This window comes from Paroedura picta, chromosome 3 (genome assembly GCF_049243985.1).
Source record: "Paroedura picta isolate Pp20150507F chromosome 3, Ppicta_v3.0, whole genome shotgun sequence".
Taxonomy (NCBI): Eukaryota; Metazoa; Chordata; class Lepidosauria; order Squamata; family Gekkonidae; genus Paroedura; species Paroedura picta.
This window is the reverse complement of record NC_135371.1, coordinates 116,434,487-116,457,972: the sequence shown is the minus strand read 5'-3', so window position 1 is coordinate 116,457,972 and position 23,486 is coordinate 116,434,487. Positions and strand designations below refer to the sequence as shown.

The 23,486-nt window shown below is 45.3% G+C and overlaps 1 protein-coding gene across 2 annotated transcripts; it reads left to right on the top strand.

Moving 5' to 3' along the window:
* The first annotated feature begins 819 nt into the window (after nucleotides 1–819).
* BEST2 (bestrophin 2) lies at nucleotides 820–22,872 on the top strand. Of its 2 annotated transcripts, XM_077327249.1 has the most exons (11): nucleotides 820–1,087; nucleotides 8,244–8,302; nucleotides 11,389–11,568; nucleotides 12,914–13,008; nucleotides 13,364–13,597; nucleotides 16,714–16,868; nucleotides 18,818–18,895; nucleotides 20,087–20,239; nucleotides 20,434–20,514; nucleotides 20,703–20,857; nucleotides 21,308–22,872. In XM_077327249.1, the coding sequence occupies exons 3-11, from the start codon at nucleotides 11,417–11,419 to the stop codon at nucleotides 21,909–21,911; spliced, it is 1,707 nt and encodes a 568-aa protein (XP_077183364.1). In that variant the 5' UTR covers nucleotides 820–1,087; nucleotides 8,244–8,302; nucleotides 11,389–11,416; the 3' UTR covers nucleotides 21,912–22,872. The 2 variants fall into 2 exon arrangements, with proteins under 2 accessions (XP_077183364.1, XP_077183363.1); XM_077327248.1 differs by lacking the exon at nucleotides 8,244–8,302 and having other exon boundaries at nucleotides 826–1,087.
* Nucleotides 22,873–23,486: the final 614 nt, after the last annotated feature.

The window sequence follows — 23,486 nt, the reverse complement described above, 5'->3', positions numbered from 1 at the left end:
ATCTCGGTGTTAGTTTACACTTCCCCTGCTAAGCTTAGAACCTAGAAAATGTTTTTAGGTATTTGTGCTCATCTGTAAAAGATAACCCATCCTGTGTGCTAGGGAAGGGGGAGGGCTACACTCCAAGTAATAAATAAGCAGACCCTTTTTTTCCCCAGTGGAGCTCCAACCTCCTGCTGCTCCAGCCTCCTCTTCTACCGTGCCTGCACTCTCTGACTTAAAGACAAATTGGGTAGCCCATGCCCTGACTCTGTTCAGGAGTCAGGGATTAAATATTAGTTTCATATCAAGGCATTCTTTCCATCTTCCCTCCCGACTCCTTAAAATAAGCCCCATTCTGCTTGTATAGTTGGGGACAGGATATGGCACCAATTCTGGTTCCTAATTCACTCAGTAATGCTGCAGACCTATCTGGAATATCCCTTCCTCCTCTTTGTACTTATTTTGTTTAACCTTTTTGCTCCTACATTATTCCCACCTAGGGTTGTCAGGTCCCAGCCAGCCACAAGAGGGGGCCAGGTTGGGAAGCTTCCAGAGATTCCAGAGAGAGAAGAGGGATCTCAGTGGGGTCCTCTGTCACAGAGTCCACCCTCCAAAGCAGCCATTTCGTCCAGGGGGGGGTGGATCTCTGTAGTTGGGAAATAATTCCACCTGGAGGCTAGCATCCTTATTCCCACCACTCCCTAGGTGCACTCTATCTGAAAAGCTAGCTCCCTAGGAGCTTTCAGTCTACATCTCTTTCCCCTTCCCACAATAACTGGGAGAGAGAGCTCTGCGTCCTCACTACCCTGTCTGTGAAGCCCTCCCAGGCTCCTCGTGTCTGCCTCCCACCTCAGCCCTCCCACCAGGTTCTGGTGCCAAGCAGTGGGAAGAGGTGCAAAGGGTCAGCAGCACAGGAAGCAGCAGGCTAGACTCCAGAGTATTTAAACACCAGCAGGGGTTGCCTGAGTTATTTTTTAAACACCGCGCCTTACCTAAGAGGAACTTTCCAAGGGCATTTGTTTCTAGGGGGAAAGGGTGTTGGCACTCTGCATGTTCCTGCTCCTGGGATTTTGTCAGTGAAGGGTGAAGCTGAGCTCCTGTACTGGTGAGTGTCATGCTGCTAAACTTCTTCCCTTCATATCCAAGGATAAGGACTGATGGAGCAGCTTTTCTTACTGTTAGCATCTCTGGCATTGGGTTCCATAGACATCTTTGCAAAACCTGAGTTTCTTTCATAGCTATTATACGCCATTAAAACTATTATTAGAAAATGTTATCTACTGAGAGATGTGAAAGTTTGAGAGGCGGCATCCAGAAAATATTTGAATAGTTTTTCTCTCCTTTTTCAAAGGAAAAATTGGGGACATTTTGGCGAGCACTAAAAAAAAAAAATCCCATGAAATATTATTTCCTTCAAAATGAGTGAAATGTCTTTTAAGGCAATATTTTCTTCACTCAGAATGTATAGTATGTGAAGTCTGAGGACTTTTTTCAGTGTTTTCACCAGAAATATTGGGGAATGTAGGAATGCATTAAAAAAATCCTCTGGAATAGATTTGTTGTTGTTGCAGTTAATAAAATGTGCTAAGAGAGTGTCGGGTGCAGCATCTTGGCTCTTTCTCTTGCTTTAATATATGTTTGCAGTTTTGGTTGTAGAAAGCTAAGAATCTATACTTTAAAATTCTATAAATATATCAATACGCTTATATATGAAAATGTAAAATATGGTTTAATGCACTGAAAGCTACAAAATACATTTAGGCTTGCTAGGCAAGTAAATCTAACATATATTTAAATATCCCCTCTCCATTAAAAACAAAACAAAACATTTTAACATTGTCTTTCTACTGTGGCTTCAAAATTTCAAAAAAATTGTATAGCTCTTCCAAGAGGTGATTTATTTCACATGCATGGGGGGGGGGGGGGGTCAGGAATTAAAAGGAGGAGTCTGCACTTCTGAACCAGCGTGAAAGAAGAGGTGATTTGGGCCTTGGACAAATCGTATGCTGCTAGCCTCAGTTTTCCCAGATGGAAAATGGGGATATTGAGAGTGACCTCTTGTTGCAATCTGTTTTTACAATTGGATGATAAGGGTTGCAAAGTGATAAAATAGAACAGTTTTTAATGGGACAGTACTGGAAGCAAGAAAGAATGGTCAAACTATCCTGGGCTGGATTTAGTATAAAAGAAGATCTTACAGCTTAGTCTTTAATGTTTAATCAGAAGTTCGTTCCACATTCAGCATGTTTAGGTTTCCAAGCTTTCTGTCACAGAGAGACATTAGTGATTTTGTTCTAAATGAACTGGCTGAGGAAGGTCATGCATAAAGGTAAAAGTAATAGTAAAGTAGTACATTATTTTTTGCTCTTATTTGTAAACTATTTTTATTATTTAAAACTTGGGTATACTTGAAACCCAGAACAGAACTCTTTTGTTTAAAAGATTGTTTCTAAGGCAGAATGAAGAGTCAAATTTTCTGCCCCTTGGCACTGGTGAGAATGTATGGAGGGAACAGACAGCGGCCACCCATACTTACAGTTTTCTTTTCACCTATGTGCGTATGATCACCGTGTTGTGGAGAATGCAAACCACTATCCACAGAGGATCTGTCTTCTCCGCTGCTCATGGAGCCCTTGCTTGCTTGCTGTGATGTAGATAGCTGTATCTCACTCCTAGAGGGTTGCGAAAAATCCCGTATCCTTGGAAAAGTCTGTTGCAAGGACTCCAGTATGATTTTCTCCTGGTAAACACTTGCCTCAGGCAGACCAAGCCTGTTAGCCAGAATACTTCAGTAACCCCAATTCAGAGCAGTTAATACATTATGGCCATTTAGACCTGAAGACATCTCCCTATGTCATGCCGGCAAATTGTACTTGTAGGGTTACCAACAGCCTGGAGAGAAAACAGCCTGCCTCTTTAACAAAGGCTTCATTGGATGCTATTTACCAGGTGATGTTATTTGCCTCCTGTTATAAACCATAACCCATTTCAATCTGTTTTCAAGGCCTGGGTTTGGTACCAAATCACCTTTATTTGCATTAGTGAATGATCTTGGTTTCAGGTTGGCCAGGGGTTAGCCTTCCCTGTTGGTACGGTTAAACCTTTCCGCAGCCTTTGGTACAGTTGACCACTCTATTCTTAGACACTTGAATACGGAGTTGGTATAAAGAGGCCTTCGGTGGTTTCATCCTGTCCTATCAGAACAGACGCACAGAGAGTCTTCCCCAGAGCTGTGGAATCAACTGGGTGGATTTTGTCCTGTGGAGGGCCAAGGGGTTTGGTACTTTAATTAATGCTTTTTAATAGTGTGTGCTGGCTGGATGGTGTGCGGGTGGCTAGCCGCATCAGTGTGCCCGACATTGGCAGCTGGCAGCTGGGTGGCTGGATTGGTGCTCTGGCCAGAGCAGTATGGGAGCGCTCTCCTCCACGACCAAGGAGCGACTGGCTGCGAGCACGTCTCACAGCTGGCTCCCTTGGGTGGGCCCTCCATGGGCTGACCGAATCCGGGTGCGCCTAGCTTTGCTGGGAGTGCCCAGACTGGCCTGTGCAGCCAGAAGCAGTGTCCAGACACCTGGAGGTGTCCCGCACACCACTCTTCCCATAATGGCTCTAACAAAATATTAGAACCAGTAATAATTAGAGCCACTATATATGAATGAATGAATGAATGAATGAATGAATGAATGAATGAATGAATGAATGAATGAATGAATGAATGAATGAATGAATGAATGAATATTTTTCCTCCAGATTGTTGGCAACCCTACAAGTGACATTCTTTTTCTTTTTAATTGCTCCCAAGGGAAAGACAAACATGATCTTTGGCTATTTGTTGAGAGAGGTCAGCTCACACAATAGCCTTAGATCTTTGACGGGAGGAGAAAGGGGCTTTAATGAAAGAGCTCATTTAGGCAGTCTGGGAAGAGGCCCCCTTCAAAGTTCTTGCCTGGTATTGTTAAGCCAGGAAGGCTTGGTTACAGTCTGTGCAGTGGGGGAGACTTGATTTCTCAGTTCAACTGGGGAAAACAAGCAAGGAAAAAAAAAAAATATATATATATATATATATGAATAGAATTGGGGGGGGGGGCTGCTACCAAGCTGCAGCTGGTGAGGATCTCATGCCAATGGCTACCTCTAGGCAGGATGATGTGTCTCATCTCTGTCAAATGGCAGACCCTTAACAGAAGAGTGGATTGCAATGCAAAGAAAGTGCTGTTTGCGGGAAGACAGGACAGGCTTTCCAACAGAAAGCGAAAGGGTCACACAAAAACACACATTGTTTTCTGAGGTCTCCTTTACCATCTAGACTCCAGTCGTCAGATGCCTCTATGTGCTCAGTAGCAAAAAACACTTTGCAAAAAAACTGCGAAAGAAAACAAAGTCCAGGGGCACCCTTGAAACCAGCAAAGATTTACTCAAGGTGTAAACTTTTGTGTACAGACACGTTTCATCAGGTACAATGAAATGGGAATTATCAGTCCATACATATAGGTAGAGGATGAGCAGTAAATTAACCAACAGCATAAGGAAGATGTTTAACAGATTCAGGGACCCAGAGTTATTAGCACGAGGTGGATTTTTCACAGAGGGCAGTTTGCTTCATGACATGCAGAGCTGATATCTGGAAATACTCATGCCAAAATAAGCTTGCAGTCAAAAGGGTTTAGAGACCGAGGATTTCTCAGATCTCAGATGCTCTGATACAGCACCTGCAGGCCACACACTCTTTGTACTGTTCCTTGTACTGATATCCAAAGGCCAAGGGTCATCAGATGGCCAGGTGCCCCCTGGCCTTTGGTGAGGAGTATAGAGTTGCCAGCTCCAGGTAGGGAAATCGTTTGACTTTGATGGAGCCTGGGGAGGACAGGCACATCAGTAAGGCACAGGGCTGCACAGTCCACCCTCCAAAGCATCCATTTCCCCCCGGGAATGGGTCTCTGATCTCTGTAGTCTGCAGGTGAGCTATAATCCCTCGAGATCCCCAGGTCCCAGGTGAAGGCTGACATCCCTGCCAAGGGCCTGGCAAGGCACAATCCAAACCAGTGACTGTTGTTCAAAGCCCCTATAATTTAGCCCCTCTATCTCTTGTTGACGTTTCTTGCTCTTCCAGTTTCAGACTGAATCGTGCAACCAGCAGTGTGGGGATTTGCACTCCAAACATTCCACAAGTCCATGAGATGCTACAGTGGTGTTTAATGTCTGTCTTTTAATGACATTCTGATTTCTGGAATTCATTTTGTATAAATTCTCACTCTAAATGGCTTAGGAATTCTGTCAATGTTTTGAATCTCATGCCTGGCACTGAAATTTACCCAGGGGGCAACAGACTTCGTAGCTCCCCAAAGTTGCTCCCCAAAGTTCGACTGCTTGTCATTTTAAATTGAGACTCTTAATGATGTATGCATTCCTCAGACTAGACACTCCACAAAGCAGTGGCTGTGTTGGTGCATGTTCCTTGGTTGTTGAAATTGATCTGGGAATTTAAATGGAATGCACGCAATTAACAGAACAAGTCCTCAGCTCCTCAGTCTTTTGTCCTACAATGGAAAAGGTAAGGAACCTCACCTATGCCACAAGGGCAGGGCATGCAAATACATAATAAAATACAAACTGAGAATTCACACCCTTGAGCGAGAAATCCTAGCACTCGTGTTTTTGGAAGAATTGCCTTCAATAAAGCCAGTGCATCCAACATTATATCACACCAGCCTGTAGGTTTTTAATTCATGTATTCTATGCAGGGCCACAATTAATAAATCCATCCTTTGTAATGCCTATTCCACCCAGATAAATACTATAATGCAAATAGCACTGTGAGAATGTGTCTCTCTTAGAAAGATACAAGGCCATGCAGCAGCTCCCCCTCCAAATCAGTTCACACCTCTCTGGAAAAATCAGTTAATTTTCTGCTGAAACTTGGGGCTTTTCTGAATGCTATAAATTTAGCTTCATACTTACCCTCTGAAGACGCTATATTCCAGTCGCTTCGCATGAGGTCACCAACCTCCGGCATCTGGGGGGTGTGGGGGGAGGAGTTGTCACGATCCTTCCGTCTCCCCTACGGGTTTCCACAGGGAGCGATCCTCTCCCCCATTTTGTTCAACATCTATATGCACCCTCTGGCCCAGTTGGTCTGGAGTTACGGGCTGGGATGTCACCAATACGCAGATGACACCCAGGTCACAGGAGTAGCCACGTGGCATTTTACCATCTTTGCCAGGCGTGGCTACTAGTGCCCTACCTGTCTTTGGACCATTTGGCTACAGTCATCCATGCAACAGTCACCTCTAGATTGGATTTCTGTAACTCACTTTATGCAGGCCAACCCTTGTCCTTGATCCGAAAACTGCAGCTGGTACAAAATGCAGCTGCTAGAATCCTCACAGGGACATCTTGGAGGACCCACATCTAGCCTGTACTGAGGCAGCTGTATTGGTGCCAGTTGTGGCCCGGATCAAGTTCAAGGTTTTGGTATTAACCGTCAAGGCCATTCGCGGTCAGGGCCCCACTTATTTGAGGGACCACCTGCCTCCTTATGACCCCTGCAGGGCCATTTTCTCTGCAGCTGTGAATTTGCTGAAGATCCCTGGCCCAAGAGATTTGCTGTAGATCCAAGGCCAGTGTCTTTTAGGTCCTGGCCCCAACCTGGTGGAATGAGCTCCCAGGAGAGCTGAGGGCCCTAACAGAGATCGCACAGGGCCTGTGATGGAGCTCTTTGGCCAGGTCTTTGGTTGAAGCGAGGGCAATTAAGGTCCCTGCCTTAGTCAAGGAGGGTCATCATGTTGCTCCCTATTAATCCCGCAAGACAGTTATAGAACTTCTGTTGAGTGGGGTGGGGAGGTTATTTTATTCCACTGCCAGTTTGTGTTGTGGTTTTTATGTACGGGGGGATTTTATTGTGTTTTTTAAATACTTTGTTACCCTCCATGAGCCAGTTATGAAAGTGATGGGCTATAAGTCAAATTATAAATAAATTAAATAAATAAACCACTAACCAAATGGAAGACAGAAGTTACTTTGACTCCTGGAACTACCTGAGTCCCCAGAGCTATTAGTGCAGTGGTACTTTTAGTCAATGTAGATTTCATAACTTTGATTGTTTTTCATAACTGACCCAAACTAGTTTACCTTTGGAATATTTGATGCCTCCCTCTCTATGGAGGCTCAGGTCACCAATGTAGCTCGGACAGCATTTTTCCATCTTCGCCAAGCCCGGCTACTAGCGCCCTACCTGTCCTCGGAACACCTGGCCACAGTGATCCATGCAACGGTCACTTCCAGATTAGACTTCTGTAACTCGCTCTACGCGGGCCTTTCCTTGTCTTTGACTCGGAAGTTACAGCTGGTCCAAAATGCGGCTGCCAGGGTCCTCACTAGAACAGCTTTGAGGGCCCACATTCAGCCGGTGCTTCGTCATCTGCACTGGTTACCAGTCTGTTTCCGAATCAGATTCAAGGTATTGGTATTGACCTTTAAGGCTATACGCGGCCTGGGTCCCGTCTACCTGCGGGACCGCTTGGTTGCTTATGCCCCCCGCAGGGCACTCCGCTCTGCGGGTATGAATTTACTGGTTGTCCCGGGCCCACGGGATGTTCGCCTGGCCTCGACCCGGGCCAGGGCCTTTTCAGTCCTGGCCCCAACCTGGTGGAACGAGCTCCCAGAAGAGCTAAGGGCCCTGCAGGATCTACCAGCTTTCCGCAGGGCCTGTAAGACGGAGCTCTTCCGCCAGGCATATGGTTGAGGCCAGGGCAGCTCTCCCACTAATCCATCAGAGGATCCCCTCCAATATTGAGATCTCTAACACAGAGATCATGGTTAGATGTATTGTATTGGTGCCACCCTCTTCTGAACATTATTCTCTCCACCAGGCTGAACTAAGATCAGAATTGTGACCACCGCCGCTATATGTTATGTGATATGTTATATGTAACTTTTAATTGGGGTTTTTATGGGGATTTTATTGTGTTTTAACTATTTATGTTGTAAACCGCCCTGAGACCTATTGGGAGAAGGGCGGTCTAAAAATTAAATAATAATAATAATAATAATAATAATAATAATAATAATAATAATAATAATAATATTGTCAGGGATTCTAAATTACTTCAATATCTGTTCTATTCCTTCATGATCATGTTTAATATGGTAACCAGTGAAAGGGATCAGACTAACATTTGCCCTAGGGAATTTACAGTGATAAAATGTACCCTCCTTACAGGATCAAGACTGAGTTGCTCTTTATTTGTTTGTTAACACTACAGATTGGGAGTTAGTAGGTGTGAGCCACACCCAGACTCCTTTGATGACATTCCGCGTTCATGTGAGTTCTGTGTAGTACTGGGACCCACTTTCTGTTGTTGTGTACATTGCTTGACCTTTTGGCCTTGACCTATAATTTCTTTTTGGTCTTGGCTTGCTGTAGGGCATGTAGTGTGTAGTATATGGATATCTATACTTACCCAGGTGACTATTTCATGCATATGTTGAAGTGGCCGTTGAAAACTTGTGGCCACACAAAGGGGAACAACTTAACTGTGTGGAAGCCAAATATTAATAAATACAGAGCAAAGAGAATAGTGTGGTTAGTGAAAACAGTCCCTACATATAGTGCATAATTTTGGCTTATTTCACACGTACTGGATAATGCACTTTCAGTGTACCTTTGCAACTGGATTTTCTTGTGTGAAACAGGAAAATCTACTTCTCAAGTGCATTGAAAGTGCATCATCCAACATATGTAGAATCAATAGTGAGTACTAAGGGCTTTTCTGCATGCGTTAAATATAGTGAAATGCTTAACTTAGATAGTCGTTATATTCCAGTCACTTCGCATGTTGTCACCAACATCCAGCGTCCAGGCAGCAAACAGCTGACTACATCCTCCATTTTAAAGCTCTAGCTGGGGGATTTGTATAAAGTGGATTCCCCAAAGTAAAAGCGCTTTCCCCCAGCGAACAACCAGCACAGTACATGCTAAAGAAATGTGTGGAGGCAAAGAAGCACTACCTCTGCCTCCAATGTCCCGCCCTCGCACCCACCTCCCTTCTCCCAGAAGGGGAGATATTTTTTAAGTGAACTGTGAACTGCTTGGAGCAACGAATAGGTTTACAAGTGTGCAGGCAAAGCCAAAAATTATTTTTAGCCAAAATTGTCACAGAAAGCATGCCTCTCTAAAGTCCCCCCCGCTCCAAAATCAGGAAGGAGATTAATTTTTAAATGATTCAAGACTTGTGATTCCATAAGAGGAGGCGTTATAAAAAGCACTATGTATCTATGATTAGATGCATAGGTGTTTCAACAGAGAACTATTGATTTTAAAAAAATTGGCGGACATCGTGGGACCTTTAAAAAAAAGGTGAAAGGGGATTGGCTGCCGGGCTTGATTGACAGGCGGAAGAGAGTTGTGTATAAACTGCATTGCGCTTTTCCGCCATTTACAGCAATGATTGTGCAGTGTAAGAAGCGCGAAAAGACAGCAGACTACAGAGGAATTGCAAAGTGGTGAGGAATGGCCAGAGACACAATAATATTTAGTGCTACACCATTATGCTGGCATAATGCTATTTTTTTTCAGTGTGCGGAAGTGCCCTAATATTTGGTTTCCATGCAGTTAAGGCCCCTTTGTGTGGCCTCTAGTACTCAGGTTTCCTGCTGAGGTCTCTCCCCCTTATTTTTGACTCTTTTCCAATGACAATTTGTGCTGGGATAAATACATTTGACCCAATAAGACTCTTGGGGTGGGGAGTGTCTGCCAGTTGTGAGGAAACTGGAGTAATCCCATTTCTGTGCCTTCAAGTTTTCTAGAGGGTAAAATGAATGCCATTTGCATATAGAACACAAGAGGAAAAAGCAGGAGACAAAAGGAGGCCATGAGATTATTCATTACTTCTTTGCAGTGGTAAGACTGGGTCTCTGAAATGACCTTCCACCCATTTCAGGTCAATGGTTTGGGCCAAGGAGAGCTCTTTCGAAATGATCAGTCTTAACAGTTAAACTGGGCTGGATAAAATGATTGGCTTGCACAAGTGTGATGGATCTTCCCCATTTCACCCTCTCCACCAGATCGTCCCTTCTGACTCTAGGACAGTTAATTCCTAGAACGGCAGGACCAGCATTGAGTAAATAGCTAGACAACACACACTGTCGTGAGGAGGAGATGCTTCAGTGACCTAAAGCATCTAACCTTTCCTAAGCAAAAATCCACCATTCATGCAATGACCCGCTCCCCAAAAACAATAACATCTGTTAGAACTGAGAGGCCATTAATATGGTACATCCATAGCATAGGGATGGTGGTACCATCAAGTTACAGCTGGCTTATGGCAAGAGACATTCAGGGGTGGTTTTGGCATTGCCTCCCTTGGCCATCCAAATACTGGCTTGGGCCAGCCCTGCTTAGCTTCCAAGATATGATGAGATCAAGCTAGCCTGGGCTATGCAGGTCAGGGCATAGAGGTCACATCATAGAAGCCACTTCAAATCATCCTTCTGGCAACTAGTACAATCAGCTGAGCTATCTGGGTAGAACCCTTTCTACTTATTCTTAGTGCTATGGAGGAAATTGCCCAATCCACATAGTAAACCATTTTGCACAACCATGGTAGGAGTGGAACAATTAACAGTAGCGTCCATGTGATGAACATAATATGAAAACATTTGATTATGATTGAACACCTACGCTGCCTTATTCTAAATCAGACCATTTGTGTACACAACACACTGAATGTACATTAACTTTGTCTTCTTAGCCATAAAGAGACAGGTTACAGAAATTCCCATTTTTGTAGATGAGCTCTCTTGTGAATTAATGATCAATAGTCAGCTGGTCTCCAAGGATTTGGGTGTTAGTTCCTCCAAGGAACCCTAGGGGTCAAGACACAGAGGCTGAAAATGGCCAATCACCTCCCAATGTCCCTTGCCTGGCTGCCAGACAACCCTTGGACCTCCTGGCTACACACCACCATACGATCAATTGATAAATAAATAATGGCGTTCCCCCTGGGTCTTTCGGATTCCCCTCCTTCTCTTTGCTTTTGCTGCCTGTTTGGTCCCCTTCGTATCTGCTGGTGAAACAGAAGAAAGGTTTCAGCAACAACAAAGGCAGCAATGCCACCAGTGGGGCTGCGGTTCCACCATGACTGTCAGATCCCAACAGGGTATCCACTGGAAGGGGGGAGAAGGGAGATGCTTTCTGTGTTTCCCCTCTCTGTAGGCAACAAAGTAGGGGTGTTTGCTTGCAATGAAGTTAATGCTAGTCTCTCAAGGCAGAAGCTGCTGCATGAGCCAGGCCAGGCTGTCAAAAGGTTCCCAGGCTTTCTCTGCTGCCAGGGGTGTTGCAGAAAGCCAGATGCTGATGGTAATACTGATGGGATGCACAAAGACCTAACCCTGCTTCTCCCTGTGCAGGAGACCCACTTAATCTCTGGGTTCGGCAATGACTGTGACATACACAGCCCGTGTGGCCAATGCCCGATTTGGTGGCTTCTATAAACTACTGTTGCTCTGGCGTGGAAGCATCTACAAGTTGCTCTACAAGGAGTTCCTGGTCTTCTTTGTCTTATATGCAGGATTCAGCATCACCTATCGGTAAGTGGACGTACTGGAGAGGCACACTTGTATCTGTGGCAAATGTTGACTAAGATATCTTATCGCTGCCCAAGGACTGGTGGATACGTCCTTTGTTTGGTCCAGTTACCCTTCAAACAACTCCACAAAGCAATGCAGAACTCCTAAGATAGTTTCTTCTTAGCGGGGTGGGTGGGGAGGGTGTTAAATGTATAAATATGCACTCCTCAAAGGGCCATCTCCATCCCGTTTTACAACAACTATAATTATGTTGTTTCAGACTGATCTGGAAAGAACCAGCAGTCAGGCAGAGCCTAAGAGAACGGGCTATTCCCCCACCCCTGGAAAGACTTGTTTATATGGCTGTTCCTGGTCCCATTTCAGTGTGCTGTTGAAATTCAGACGTGTTGGTAATGAGGGGTAGCATGTGAAAGGATCTTCAGGCTTTCTGTCTCAGGCGGGCTATAAAGTTCCACCGGATGGAGTGCCAATCCTGCCCCCATCCCCCACCTGTTTTCCAGCACCAGGCTATATGACATAGTTTGCTACTCTGCAACTTGACTGAGGTTGCCAGCTCTGGGTTGGGGAAAACCTGGAGACTTTGGTGGTGAAGCTGGGAGTGGGTGGGATTTGGGGTGGGGTGGGGGGATCTCAGCAGGATAAATGTCATAGACTCCACCATCCAAAACAGCCACTTTCTCCAGGAGAACTGATCTTGTTTGTCTGGAGATCAGATAGAATAGCAAGAGAGGAGCAAATGTAGCAGCAACTAGAGCCGGAGAAAGAACCATCACCATGTGAATACATTAGTGGATTATACAGAATCACACCACTGGTCTGTAAAAGTTCATATCAGCTACTCAGACTGGCAGTGGCTCTCCAGAGGCAGAGGTCTTTCATATCGCCAAATGATTTTTAAAAACTGGAGATGCCAGGGATTAAATCTGGGACCTTCTGCATGCCAAGTAAATGTACCACCAACAAGCCTTGGCATCAAATCAGCTTCTAGGTCTAGGACAGCAGATTATCATGCACAACTCTGACTGTCAACAGAAGTATATGTGGTCCGTGTGCCCATTTTTGCACACAAGTCCTTAACCCCTGACAAAAATACCCCCCCACCAAAAAAAAAAACTTATCTGAAGACTCCCCGATATTTATGTCCAGGTACTTCCTAATGTTTACAGACAGCCATGGCTTCCATTTAAAAGCTTGTACTTGCTCTTCGGGTGAGACTCTTCTCTTGCATGAGTGTGACTAGATGGATCTAGGCAAGGTTGCCTCTGGGTGTACGTGTGGGTGTGAGAAGCCTGCTGCAAGCACACACCCTCTTAATCCTTGTCTCTTTCTTATTTCCCACCTACAGCTTTGTCTTAAACGAAGATCAGAAACGGAATTTTGAAAAGCTGGTCATTTACTGCGACAATTATGCCAATCTCATTCCTGTCTCCTTTGTTTTGGGTGAGATGCTTAAATAACAGTCCCCTTCTCCTAGGAGCAGAGGCTCCGCCCTGATGCAGGTATCCCCATCCAACTCCCACCAGTCCGAGCAGGCATTGGAAACTGGCCAAGCCCATTTTCTTGTTTCCTCTTTGCCTGTTGCGCAATACTGCATAAACTTCTAAGCGTGGAAGCAAAGAAGAGCTTCTGGTTTGGAGATGAGTTCTTGCAGGCTGTCAAGATGGGCCCCAGCAGATAAGATGGGCTCTGTCTGGCAACTGGGTAGAGAAGTGGGGGGCTGCTCTGGATGGCCCTTGATGGTCTCTCCTAGGTCTGTGTTTGACTCTCCCCCTCTCTGTCTCCTGGGTTCATTCAGGTTTCTATGTGACACTGGTGGTGAACAGGTGGTGGAGTCAATACACCTGCATGCCGATGCCAGACCGGCTGATGTGTGTCATCTCTGGGGCGGTGCATGGCACGGATGAACGTGGGAGGCTGTATCGGCGGACGCTTATGCGGTACAGCAGTCTGTCAGCTGTGCTGATCCTGCGCTCGGTCAGCACTGCTGTGTTCAAGCGCTTTCCTACCATGGACCATGTGGTGGAGGCAGGTGAGTGCTTGCCAGGCAAACAGAGAAACGTCATGGCAGGGATGGGAGTATTGTGGGGAAGATTGCAAGTTGACGGCTTTAGATGGCCCCTCCCCCAATGCTAGGGCTGGTCAGATAGCAAGGTTTTAAAAAAACACAACAACCCTCTTTTCTAATAGTGATGCTCAGAAGACGTTTTAATACAGCATGTGTTGCTTATAAACACTGCTAATACAGGTGAGTCAAGGGAAAGAGAATAACTTGTAAGAGGGAGGTATAGGGTTGCCAAGACCCCCCTGGTCACTGGGGGTGGATGGCAGGTTAGAGTTGCCATAAAGTCCTGGAGATTTGGGGATGTAGCCAGGGGAGGGCAGGGACCTCTGTAGGGTTCAGTGCCTCAGAGTCCATCTTCCAAAGCAGCCCTTCTCAATTTTTTTACTGTCAAGAACCCCCTGAAACATTCTTCAGGCCTCAAGAAATCCCAGAAGTGACGTGATTGTGTAGAATATGGTTGGGAAGCATAGCTGTGTACATGCCCACCCTCTCCAGGGCCATCACTGGCCATTTGGGGGAGTAGTCAACATGTTTAACATATTTAAAAAATATGTAAAAACATTAATTAACTCCCACCCATTCAGGAAATCTTTCCAAGGCCATCAAGAGGCCCAAGGGTTTAATGAAACCCTGGTTGAGAAAGTCTGCTCCAAAGCATCCATTTTCTCCAGAGGAATGGCTCTCTGTTGTCTGGAGATGAGCTGTAATTCTGTGGGATCCCCAGCCCCCCCCCCTCGAGGCTGGCATCACTAGAAGTATATTTTAGCTGGTGCTAGTCACATCACAGAGGCAGAAAGTGCAAACTTAGAAGTAAACTATCACTTGTGGAAATGGGCTTAAGAGTAGCCAGATGAATAAAAATAACTGAAGACATGTAACTGTCCTCAAGTCAATTCCTGCGGGGGGCATAGAGCGGTAGGCGGTCCCTCAGGTATGTGGGTCCCAACCCGTGTATGGCCTTGAAGGTTAAAACCAAAACCTTGAACCGGATCCGGGCAGAAATTGGCAGCCAATGCAGCTGCCTCAGCACCAGCTGGATGTGGGCCCTCCAAGATGTTCCAGTGAGGACCCTTGCAGCTGCATTTTGCACCAGCTGTAGTTTCTGGGTCAGGGACAAGGGTAGGCCTGTGTAGAGCAAGTTACAGAAATCTATTCTGGAGGTGACTGTCGCATGGATCACTGTGGCCAAGTGGTCAGGGAACAGGTAGGGCGCTACTAACCGGGCCTGGTGAACAATGCCTGGCCCGCTACTCTCTTGACCTGTGCCTCCATAGTTAGGGAGGCATCAGTGGTCACACCAAAATTCCTAGTTTGGGGCATGATGGTAAGTTGCACCCCTGCTAGGGTGGGTAGACGCGCTGCCTGTTCCCGCCCCCTTCCCCCTTCCCCCCATTAATACTGGATTCTAAAGAAAGCCATTAGTAATCCAGACTAATAGTGGAGGGAAATACATGGGGCACGAGATCACAAATTACTTGTCAAAACAAGAAACAGAGCACCAGTTTACAGTCCCAATACACCCTGGAAAACAATAGTGTAGCAGAAAGAAAGAACCACTCTCTCCCTCAAATATCCAGATTATATTACTTGAGGCAGAAGTACCTGACAGGTATTGGGGAGAAACAATCAACACTGCTACCTACCTACAAACAGGCTACTTACTAAAGCTGCAAGTATTACACCATTTGAACTATGGTATAGGCACAAACTGAACTTGAATAATCTAAGATCCAAAGCTCTTTCACTCACATTCCTAAAGAAAAACAGACCAAATCAAGATGGATCTTAAACTAGAAGGAGGCATATTTGTTGGTTATACACAGGGATACAAAGGATACAGATTCCACATCCTAGAGAGAGAAATGATCAGGATCTACATCAATGAAAGGAAGAAATCAAACAATATGGAGAAAATAGATGTCAACAAATCTACAGCAAAAGAGAAAAAATAGAAACTGTGATTCTGAGCATGACGGACAACAAACATGACACACCAGCAGAACCTAGACAAAATCAAGGGTGTTAGATCCATAATGGATCTTGTAGCTGAAGAACCACAGACACTAGAATCATTGCACCTCTTTATTGGTGCCAGAACATGATACAAGTTGTACCAAGTTGTTCCAAGACCACACTGAAACCACCCCCCCAAAAAAACCCAGCTTATATACACATACAAAACAAAGGGTTTGGCTGCGGCCGCATGCCATTGGCCAGATCCCACTGATTGGATGCTGTAGCAGGGGAACCATGGAGCACGATGGGTAGAACCTTGGCTCGGTCTTCCGAAGATCGTTAGCCTGGCTACATACATGACAAAAGGGATGTAGAGCCAAATGTCAGACTTTCAACAAGACTGAACAAAGCAAGTAATACCAAGAAAGCTTTCCTATCTAGCAGAAGCTTCACCTGAACCTTCCACGTGCAAAGATACAGCAAAAGTATTTGGAAACAATGCAGAGAAACAAAGAAAAATTGCAGAAACTGAATCCCTAACTGAAAAAAATCAAAATCTCAAACAGGACTACCACCAGGGAAGAAGGCAGAAGGAGAATGCAAAGATAGGTCACTAGATTAGTTGCTTAAGGATATTCTCAGAAATACGGAGAAGGCTACAATGAAACCTTCTCACCATTGGTAAGACATATGCCTTGCCTATTAAGACAGATCTATAAGAGTTAGCTACCATGATCGCAATGCAACCCAGATTAAGCACTTTTGATTTAAACAGAAGAGTTATGAAATCAATGGGAATGAAAGACACTTAGCTTTTGCTGGATCCTGAATCGTGAGTTTCTGTTTTTCCCCCCAGTGTATAATACAAATTTAATTTGAATGCAAATATAACTTTCAATATTTCACAACTTTCTGTACTAGCAAAATTCTAATATCTCATATGGAAGAAAGAAGGCTGATATTGGTGCAGGCAAAGAAAGAGATGTTGCTCTCCTGTACTGAGTATCCCCAACCATCCTCAATAAACTATAATGAATGAACATTGTGAGGACACAGGACTGAACCTAGTAAATGGGTATGGCTGAAAGTCATGCACTTCCCATTTGATCTTTGTCTCTGCTTTCCAGGGTTTATGACACGGGAGGAGCGCAAGAAATTTGAGAACCTGAACTCTTCCTACAACAAGTACTGGATCCCTTGTGTCTGGTTTACAAACTTAGCTGCACAGGCACGCAAAGAGGGCCGCATCCGTGACAATAGTGCCCTCAAGCTGGTCATGGAGGTGAGGCTGGGATCTCCATCATGAGAGTCTCTGAGTCTGTATGCTTTAGCAGTTACAATGTGGAACTAGGAGCTGGGAGACACAGGTTCCATACCCCTGCAAGGAAGCCTGCTTGGCTGACCTTGTATTAGTCATTCCCACTCAGCCAAACCTACTTCATAGTATTGTTTATTTTCATACTTTTATTTATTGTCATACTTTTATCCTGACCTTCCTTGAGAGCTGTTGTGAGGATAACAAGAGTGAATTATGTACACTGCCCTCAGCAGTTACTCTGTCATTTTTGATGTCCTGAAGACCCAGCTTTTTGTATCCCACTTTTTACTATCCAAAGGAGTCTCAAAGCAGCTTCCAATCGCCTTACCTTCTTCTCCCCACAACAGACATCCTGTGTGGTAGGTCGGGGTGAGAGAACTCTGGGGGAACTGTGACTGGTCTAAGATCACCCAGATAAATGCATGTGGAGAGCTGGGCATGGTGGGGAGCCAAATCCAGCTCTCCAGATTAGAGGTTGCTGCTCTTAACCACTACACCATGCTGGCTCTCTGGAGGAGGTTGTATCTTCCTTGTCTCCTTTGGCCTACCTTTTTCTCTGACTCAGGCTGCCTTACGGGGTGAACTGAGGATTAAAGGAAGGGAAAGTTTTTCCTGTCTTTTCTTATTCTGAAGACATGGAAGTACTTTAGCTCAACAGATGTTTCCATACCTCATGTTTAGGAAGGCTCCCCTTTCCAGAAAAATGAACAACTGAGTAAAAAATAAAAATCAAACATAGAACTAGCCCAGACTAAATAAGAGTATCATTCCTGTTCCAGTATGTAAATTAGAATAGCGATCCCCAACCTGTGGGCCATGGACCACATGTGGTCATTCGACTAATTGGAGGTGGGCCCCGAAGCACGCCTTCTCCCCCCCCAACCCTTTACTTCACCCCCCCAGCCCTTTATAATACACTTCATTGTTGTGGCGTGTCTGTATCTTATTTTGAAGGGATGTTTAAACATTACTATAGCAATCAGAGAGCACTAGGGCAGTGGTTGAGAGTAGAGGAGTAAACTACCCCCCCCCACCGGGCCTCAGTAAAAGGTGTTGAGTGGTCCCCGGTGAATGGTCCACGGCGTTGAGTGGTCCACGGTGATAAAAAGGTTGGGGACCACTGAATTAGAACATTATTAGTGATAGAAAGTTCCATAGAAAAACAGAAGCAACAGACATTTTAGATATGCATTGTAGTGTCTTCAGAATTCTTCAGCTAGTCTTTGATTTACCATGTTGGTTTGCTTAGCCAAGCCATCAGAGCAAGTTCCCTCAGGCTCTCACACCATGAGTCCCTCTGTGGCTCTTGTGGTTGTTTCCATCCAGAAGCAATGATGACTCTCGCTGCTGTGGTCACATGACAGAAAAATTCTGCCCCCCTCCTTAGGCATACCTTAGGCAGGGAAAACACTCCACAATCTGTCTTTTGGCTTAAGGGCAAGTTTACACTTGAATATGGTTTGCAATTTATCATGTACTTCTAATCCAAAAAATTTAAACCAATTTACAATGCCACCACCTATGAAAAAAGGATCCAGTAGTGTTATGGAATTTCCTGCATTTCCCATCAGAGTATTTAGACATTTTCCTGATAACTTTAGGTGTCAAATTCCATCTGTAAAACATTTATACGAATTTTCATGCAAAGCCTAACACTTGGTCAATTTTACATTTTTAGTCCATAAAAGTTCTCCTTCCATTGTAATGGACTTCTGAAAAATTTGCATCCATTTCACCATACACTTTTTAACTTGTTCTGTCTCAATTTTATAAATAAGTAAAAGTTTATAAATTCTGCCCAGGAGATAGAAAATAGAAATATTATTTCACTCTTAAAATGCTTTTCATATTTTTCACCTGTTCTGTGTGGCCCATTCATTTCACGTTCAGTAATGGCTGTTTTCTTTCTTCAGGAATTGAACGTTTTCCGCGGCAACTGCAGCATGCTCTTCCACTATGACTGGATCAGCATACCGCTCGTCTATACACAGGCAAGTAATGGACCTCCCTCCCCGGTCTCACACTGGTGACTGGGGCTACTATCTGCCTCTTGTGATGCGGAGCAGCTTTGTCTTTTGCTTGTCCTTTCCTACCAGACTGGGCTAGGGCCCCATTTAAAGGATACAATGGAAGCAACATTGTAGTTCACGTGTCCTTCCAGAGGCTGAAACTGCATGTTAGCTTATCCAACCAATGTTTCAAAAGGTCATGCAAATGTATGGGGCAGGGTGGAAAAGCCCCTTGTAAGAAAAGATCAGCGTGTGGGAGGGGCGCTTAGGGGTTTGGAGCCCATATGGAGAGAAAATTAAAATCATCTGGGATACACTTGTACAGATTTGTATTTGGAGGAAAGCATTAAAACAATTGCCTCTCGCACATCAATTGTTCCCTCCACCTGTTACAGTTCCTCTCACACAGCTTCACGGGGGGGGGGGGGGGGGGTGGAGAGACCTCAGTTTTACCACAGCTGGAATTGGCTTCAGAGCCAAATAGCAGACTCCAGGAATCTTTCCTTCATTAGAGAAAGTCACCTCACTGATGATGAAGCAAGTACCACATGCTGAGCTATAGCGAATGTTTTCTGCTCTGGGCAACCCAGCCATTGATCTAGGTCTGCCCCAGCTCTTTTGTTATGCCAGAGTGGAATAGCCACGCACAGGCCTAGGGTTATGTGGGACATATGAGATTTAAATGCACTACGGTGCATACTTCTTCAGAATTATTACTGTTCTCGGATGCCCACAATCACTATCACATTCTTCTGCAGTTACCTTTAACAGACACAAATCATTTTTGGGTTAAAACCCTGAATTGTTTCTATTGTTTCCACATTTAGTTGGGAAATGGTGTTTCTAAATTTCATGAGTAATTCTATAAGGAATGTTGGGAACTATCCATTTGAGATGAATCAGGAACATGAAGATGTGATCTTGTGCATGAATCCAAAACGTAGAATTTTTCTATATAAACAAATGGTACTAGAATTGATTCTGTTACTACTGCTTAGCAACACTGAACCCCCACGTAAAAAACAAACACACACGTGTTAAATGCTAGGTGTGATCTTGAGTCATTCTTGCATTCATCCAAATCCACACAGAGCAGGGAAGTCTTGAAACCGGTGCTCCAGGGATCCTGTGACACCCTGGTGATCTTGCCCGCTCCTTGTCCTGCTTCCACAGGTGGTCACCATTGCTGTATACAGCTTCTTTTTAGCTTGTCTCATTGGCCGGCAATTCCTTGACCCAGCCAAGGGTTATTCAGGACATGATCTGGATCTGCACATCCCTGTTTTTACCCTGCTGCAGTTTTTCTTCTATGTCGGATGGCTCAAGGTATGACAGGTTTAGACACATTAGGCTTGTGGGGGTGGGGGGTGGAGGAACAATCAGGTGATTCAAAAACAGTGTGGAATGGTTGCCACATTTGTTGTCACCCTGTTATGGCAACAGACAAGGCAAGCAGAATGACTTAACACATAACTGAGAAGGCACATCTCCTCCTTACTGTACACATGCATCTCTTGCAGGTGGCTGAGCAGCTCATCAACCCTTTTGGGGAGGATGATGATGATTTTGAAACCAACAAACTGATTGACAGAAATCTGCAGGTCAGTCCACCCTTCTGCTTGGAACCAAAGTAGCTCTGACGTAAGCAAAAGACCAATCTCCACTGTCCAATAATCACAAACCCTGACTTAGCATAGGACCGAAGGAGAATTTGTTCGTAGCTCTTAGTGACTAGCCCTGTCATCTCCTGCTTTATAAGGGTCTCTCATGGGGTGCTCTCTGTTCCCAGGTGTCCATGATGGCTGTGGATGAGATGTATGGGGATCTGCCTCTCTTGGAAAAGGATCGGTACTGGGATGCCTCAGATCCTCGGGCCCCATACACAGCAGCCACTGTCTCCATGCTGCATCAACCATCCTTCCAGGGATCCACCTTTGACATAACGTAAGTGCTAGAGGGCACACTAAGGACCTACCCTAAGAGCTGCCCCTGCTCGATCAGCCCAGCTACTCCAGCATCCTGTCTCTCTTCAGAGGTTGAGGCCTTCCCTGCTGTTGTCTCCTAGAACCAGTATTCAAAAGTTTACTACCTCTGAATACGAAAGGGTCTGGGTTAGCAGAACAGTAATGGGGAAGGGAAAAGGAATACTTTTTTGTGGCTGCATATGGTGGAAGGCGAAAGGTTGTACTACTGGGGTAGTTCCCATTCAGAGTAAGCGCAGCCCACGTGTCTGAGGGAGGGTCATGTATTTTTGCACAATAGTGGCTTGAGGACATACCAACCTGGTTCTCACCAGCTAGGGTAACACTGTTCTCCTACAGTGTAGCATGAAAGGTGCCTGCTTTCTTACTGCAAACTGGGGGCAGCTTCTTAATATCCCTTCTCGGTTTACAGCCTGGCCAAGGAAGATATGCAGTTCCAGCCTCTGAAGGAGATTCCAGAGGGTCTTGAGCACAGCCATCACAGCCACGTACCTGCTCATCTCCTGAACCGCTTCCTTGCCACAGGCCCTGCACCTGGTGGCTTTGGGCGCCGACTGTCTTTGCTCAGGCGCAAGAACAGCTGCGTCTCTGAAGCATCCACAACTTACAGCTGTCTCTGTCAGGACACACAGACCACAGGCTGCAGCTGCGGGCCTCCTGGGCAGGCTCTGCCTGTCAACACTGTCCACTTTGAGGAAGACGGGGAGCCTGGCCTTGATGCGGCTGACTTAGCCACAGACATGCAGGATGACCTCCCTGAGGCCCATGAGGACAGGCCGAGTGACCCCACTCACAGCTTGCTGAGTCAGAGGAGGGCTCACAGCCAGGAGGCACTGTCCCTTCTGGATACGTCTGTTCCAGCTGCAGTTGGTACCTCTTCTCAGCCTCTACCAGACCATGGCCCTTCAGATACTCCCTTCTTTCACACCCCAAAGGAGACCCCCAGCAAGAGCCTTCCCACAGCCAGCTACCCTCCCTGGCTACAGAGCCCCATTGAGGAGGAAAACATGGCATGAGTTAATAGCATCAGTCAGATTTGTTGAGACTGAAGCAAGATCAAGGGCTGTCCCAGAATTACAGTACCATTGTTATCAAACTCCATCAAACTCCAGGGGGCCACTGCAATGAGCCTGAACCCTCATAGCAGCTGAGGTGCTAGGTCTCTCAGCCGAAGGCCAAAGATGCTTGGGGGGAAAGGCCACCAGCACTTGGGCACTGTGTCCCTACTGACATATTGTGGCATAGGCCGACAGCATGAGATGCAGCAATCTGATTTTTCTTCTTTCCTGTAACTTTCCTGCATTCTGCAGGGGGTTGGACTAGATGAACCTGATGATCCCTTCTATGAATACACCCATACCACTTTTGTCTGCTCTCACTTTACACCTGCAAAAAAGTGGGCAGAGGAGGACACAGAGGCTGCTCTAGCAGTGTTTCAATTCTGTCCCCAGCCTACGCAGGGCTTGTCATTGCTTTTTAATTTTTTTCCTTTTGCACAGTAATGAGATAGGATGGAAAGGTAAGAGAAAGAATGGCTAAGACTCCAGGGCTCCCCCCCCCCCCAAAAAGATCTTTTTCTGTGAATGCGTATACAGAGATTTTGAAGGAATAAATTTAAAATTGTCCCCTCTTCCCCCAATGCTCTGGAGGACTCTGTGCCAATGTAGTGCTGCTCTAAATAGTCAAAACACTCCAGGCAAGATTCAGCAGCAGTCTATGGAGACATAGTTTGCGGTAGCACAGTAGAAACCAACAAAATTTGGGGGGTATAAGCTTTTTGAGAGCCTTCCAATGCAGCACCTTCAACCTTCTTGGCAGAGAGAGTTCCATCCCACTGACTTAAAACAGGTTGTGGGAAAGGGAAGGAGGGAGGGGAAATCGGTGCTTTCTTTCTATGGTCTCTCCTGCACTTTCTCCATTATACTACACAACCAAAAAATCTAATAAAATGGTTCTGCCATGCTTTTTTCCCTTTTAGTCACAGTTGTTCATGAAGACAGGAATGTGTATTTTTTTTTAGTGTCCAATTAGTAACAAGTAGTTACCTTACTCTTAAGCTACCATTTCTTCCAGACATGGATTCCCCAGGAGTTATTTGTGTATTTTATTTTATTACAGTGCAAGTAAAAATCAGCCTTATGTCAATGTTGAAACAAGTAATATATTTCTGATCAGATCCTACTTATCCCAAGCTTGCAGGCAAAAGGGAAGGCACTCGGCATACAACCCTCGGATGACCTTTCCTTGTCTAATTGAGATCAATGCCGCCATCTGCTGTGAGGATGTGTCCTTTACAGCTGTATGAAAACACTGGCTGAAAGGAACAAAATCTGAGCCCAGTGGCACCTTTAAGACCAACCAAATTTCATTCAAGATATGTGTGTGCCTATGAAAGCATATGCCTCGCATAAAACTTTGTCCATCTTAAAGGTGACTCTGGATTCCAACTTTATCCTACTGCTTCAGACCAACACCGCTACTCACCTGAATCTGGCTGAAGGGAAGTCACAATGCCACAGACCTATGGTGAATATAAGCTATTTTAACACAAGTCTCCGGCAACCTCTCCGTGTTAGCAGTTTTCCTGTGCA

Coding starts and splice junctions, on each gene's coding strand:
- BEST2 (XM_077327249.1), top strand. CDS start 11,417: ATGACTGTGACATACACAGCCCGTGTGGCCAATGCCCGATTTGGTGGC. Junction 16,869..18,817: donor CCCTCAAGCTGGTCATGGAG/GTGAGGCTGGGA, acceptor TTCTTTCTTCAG/GAATTGAACGTTTTCCGCGG. Junction 20,240..20,433: donor TCTATGTCGGATGGCTCAAG/GTATGACAGGTT, acceptor CATCTCTTGCAG/GTGGCTGAGCAGCTCATCAA.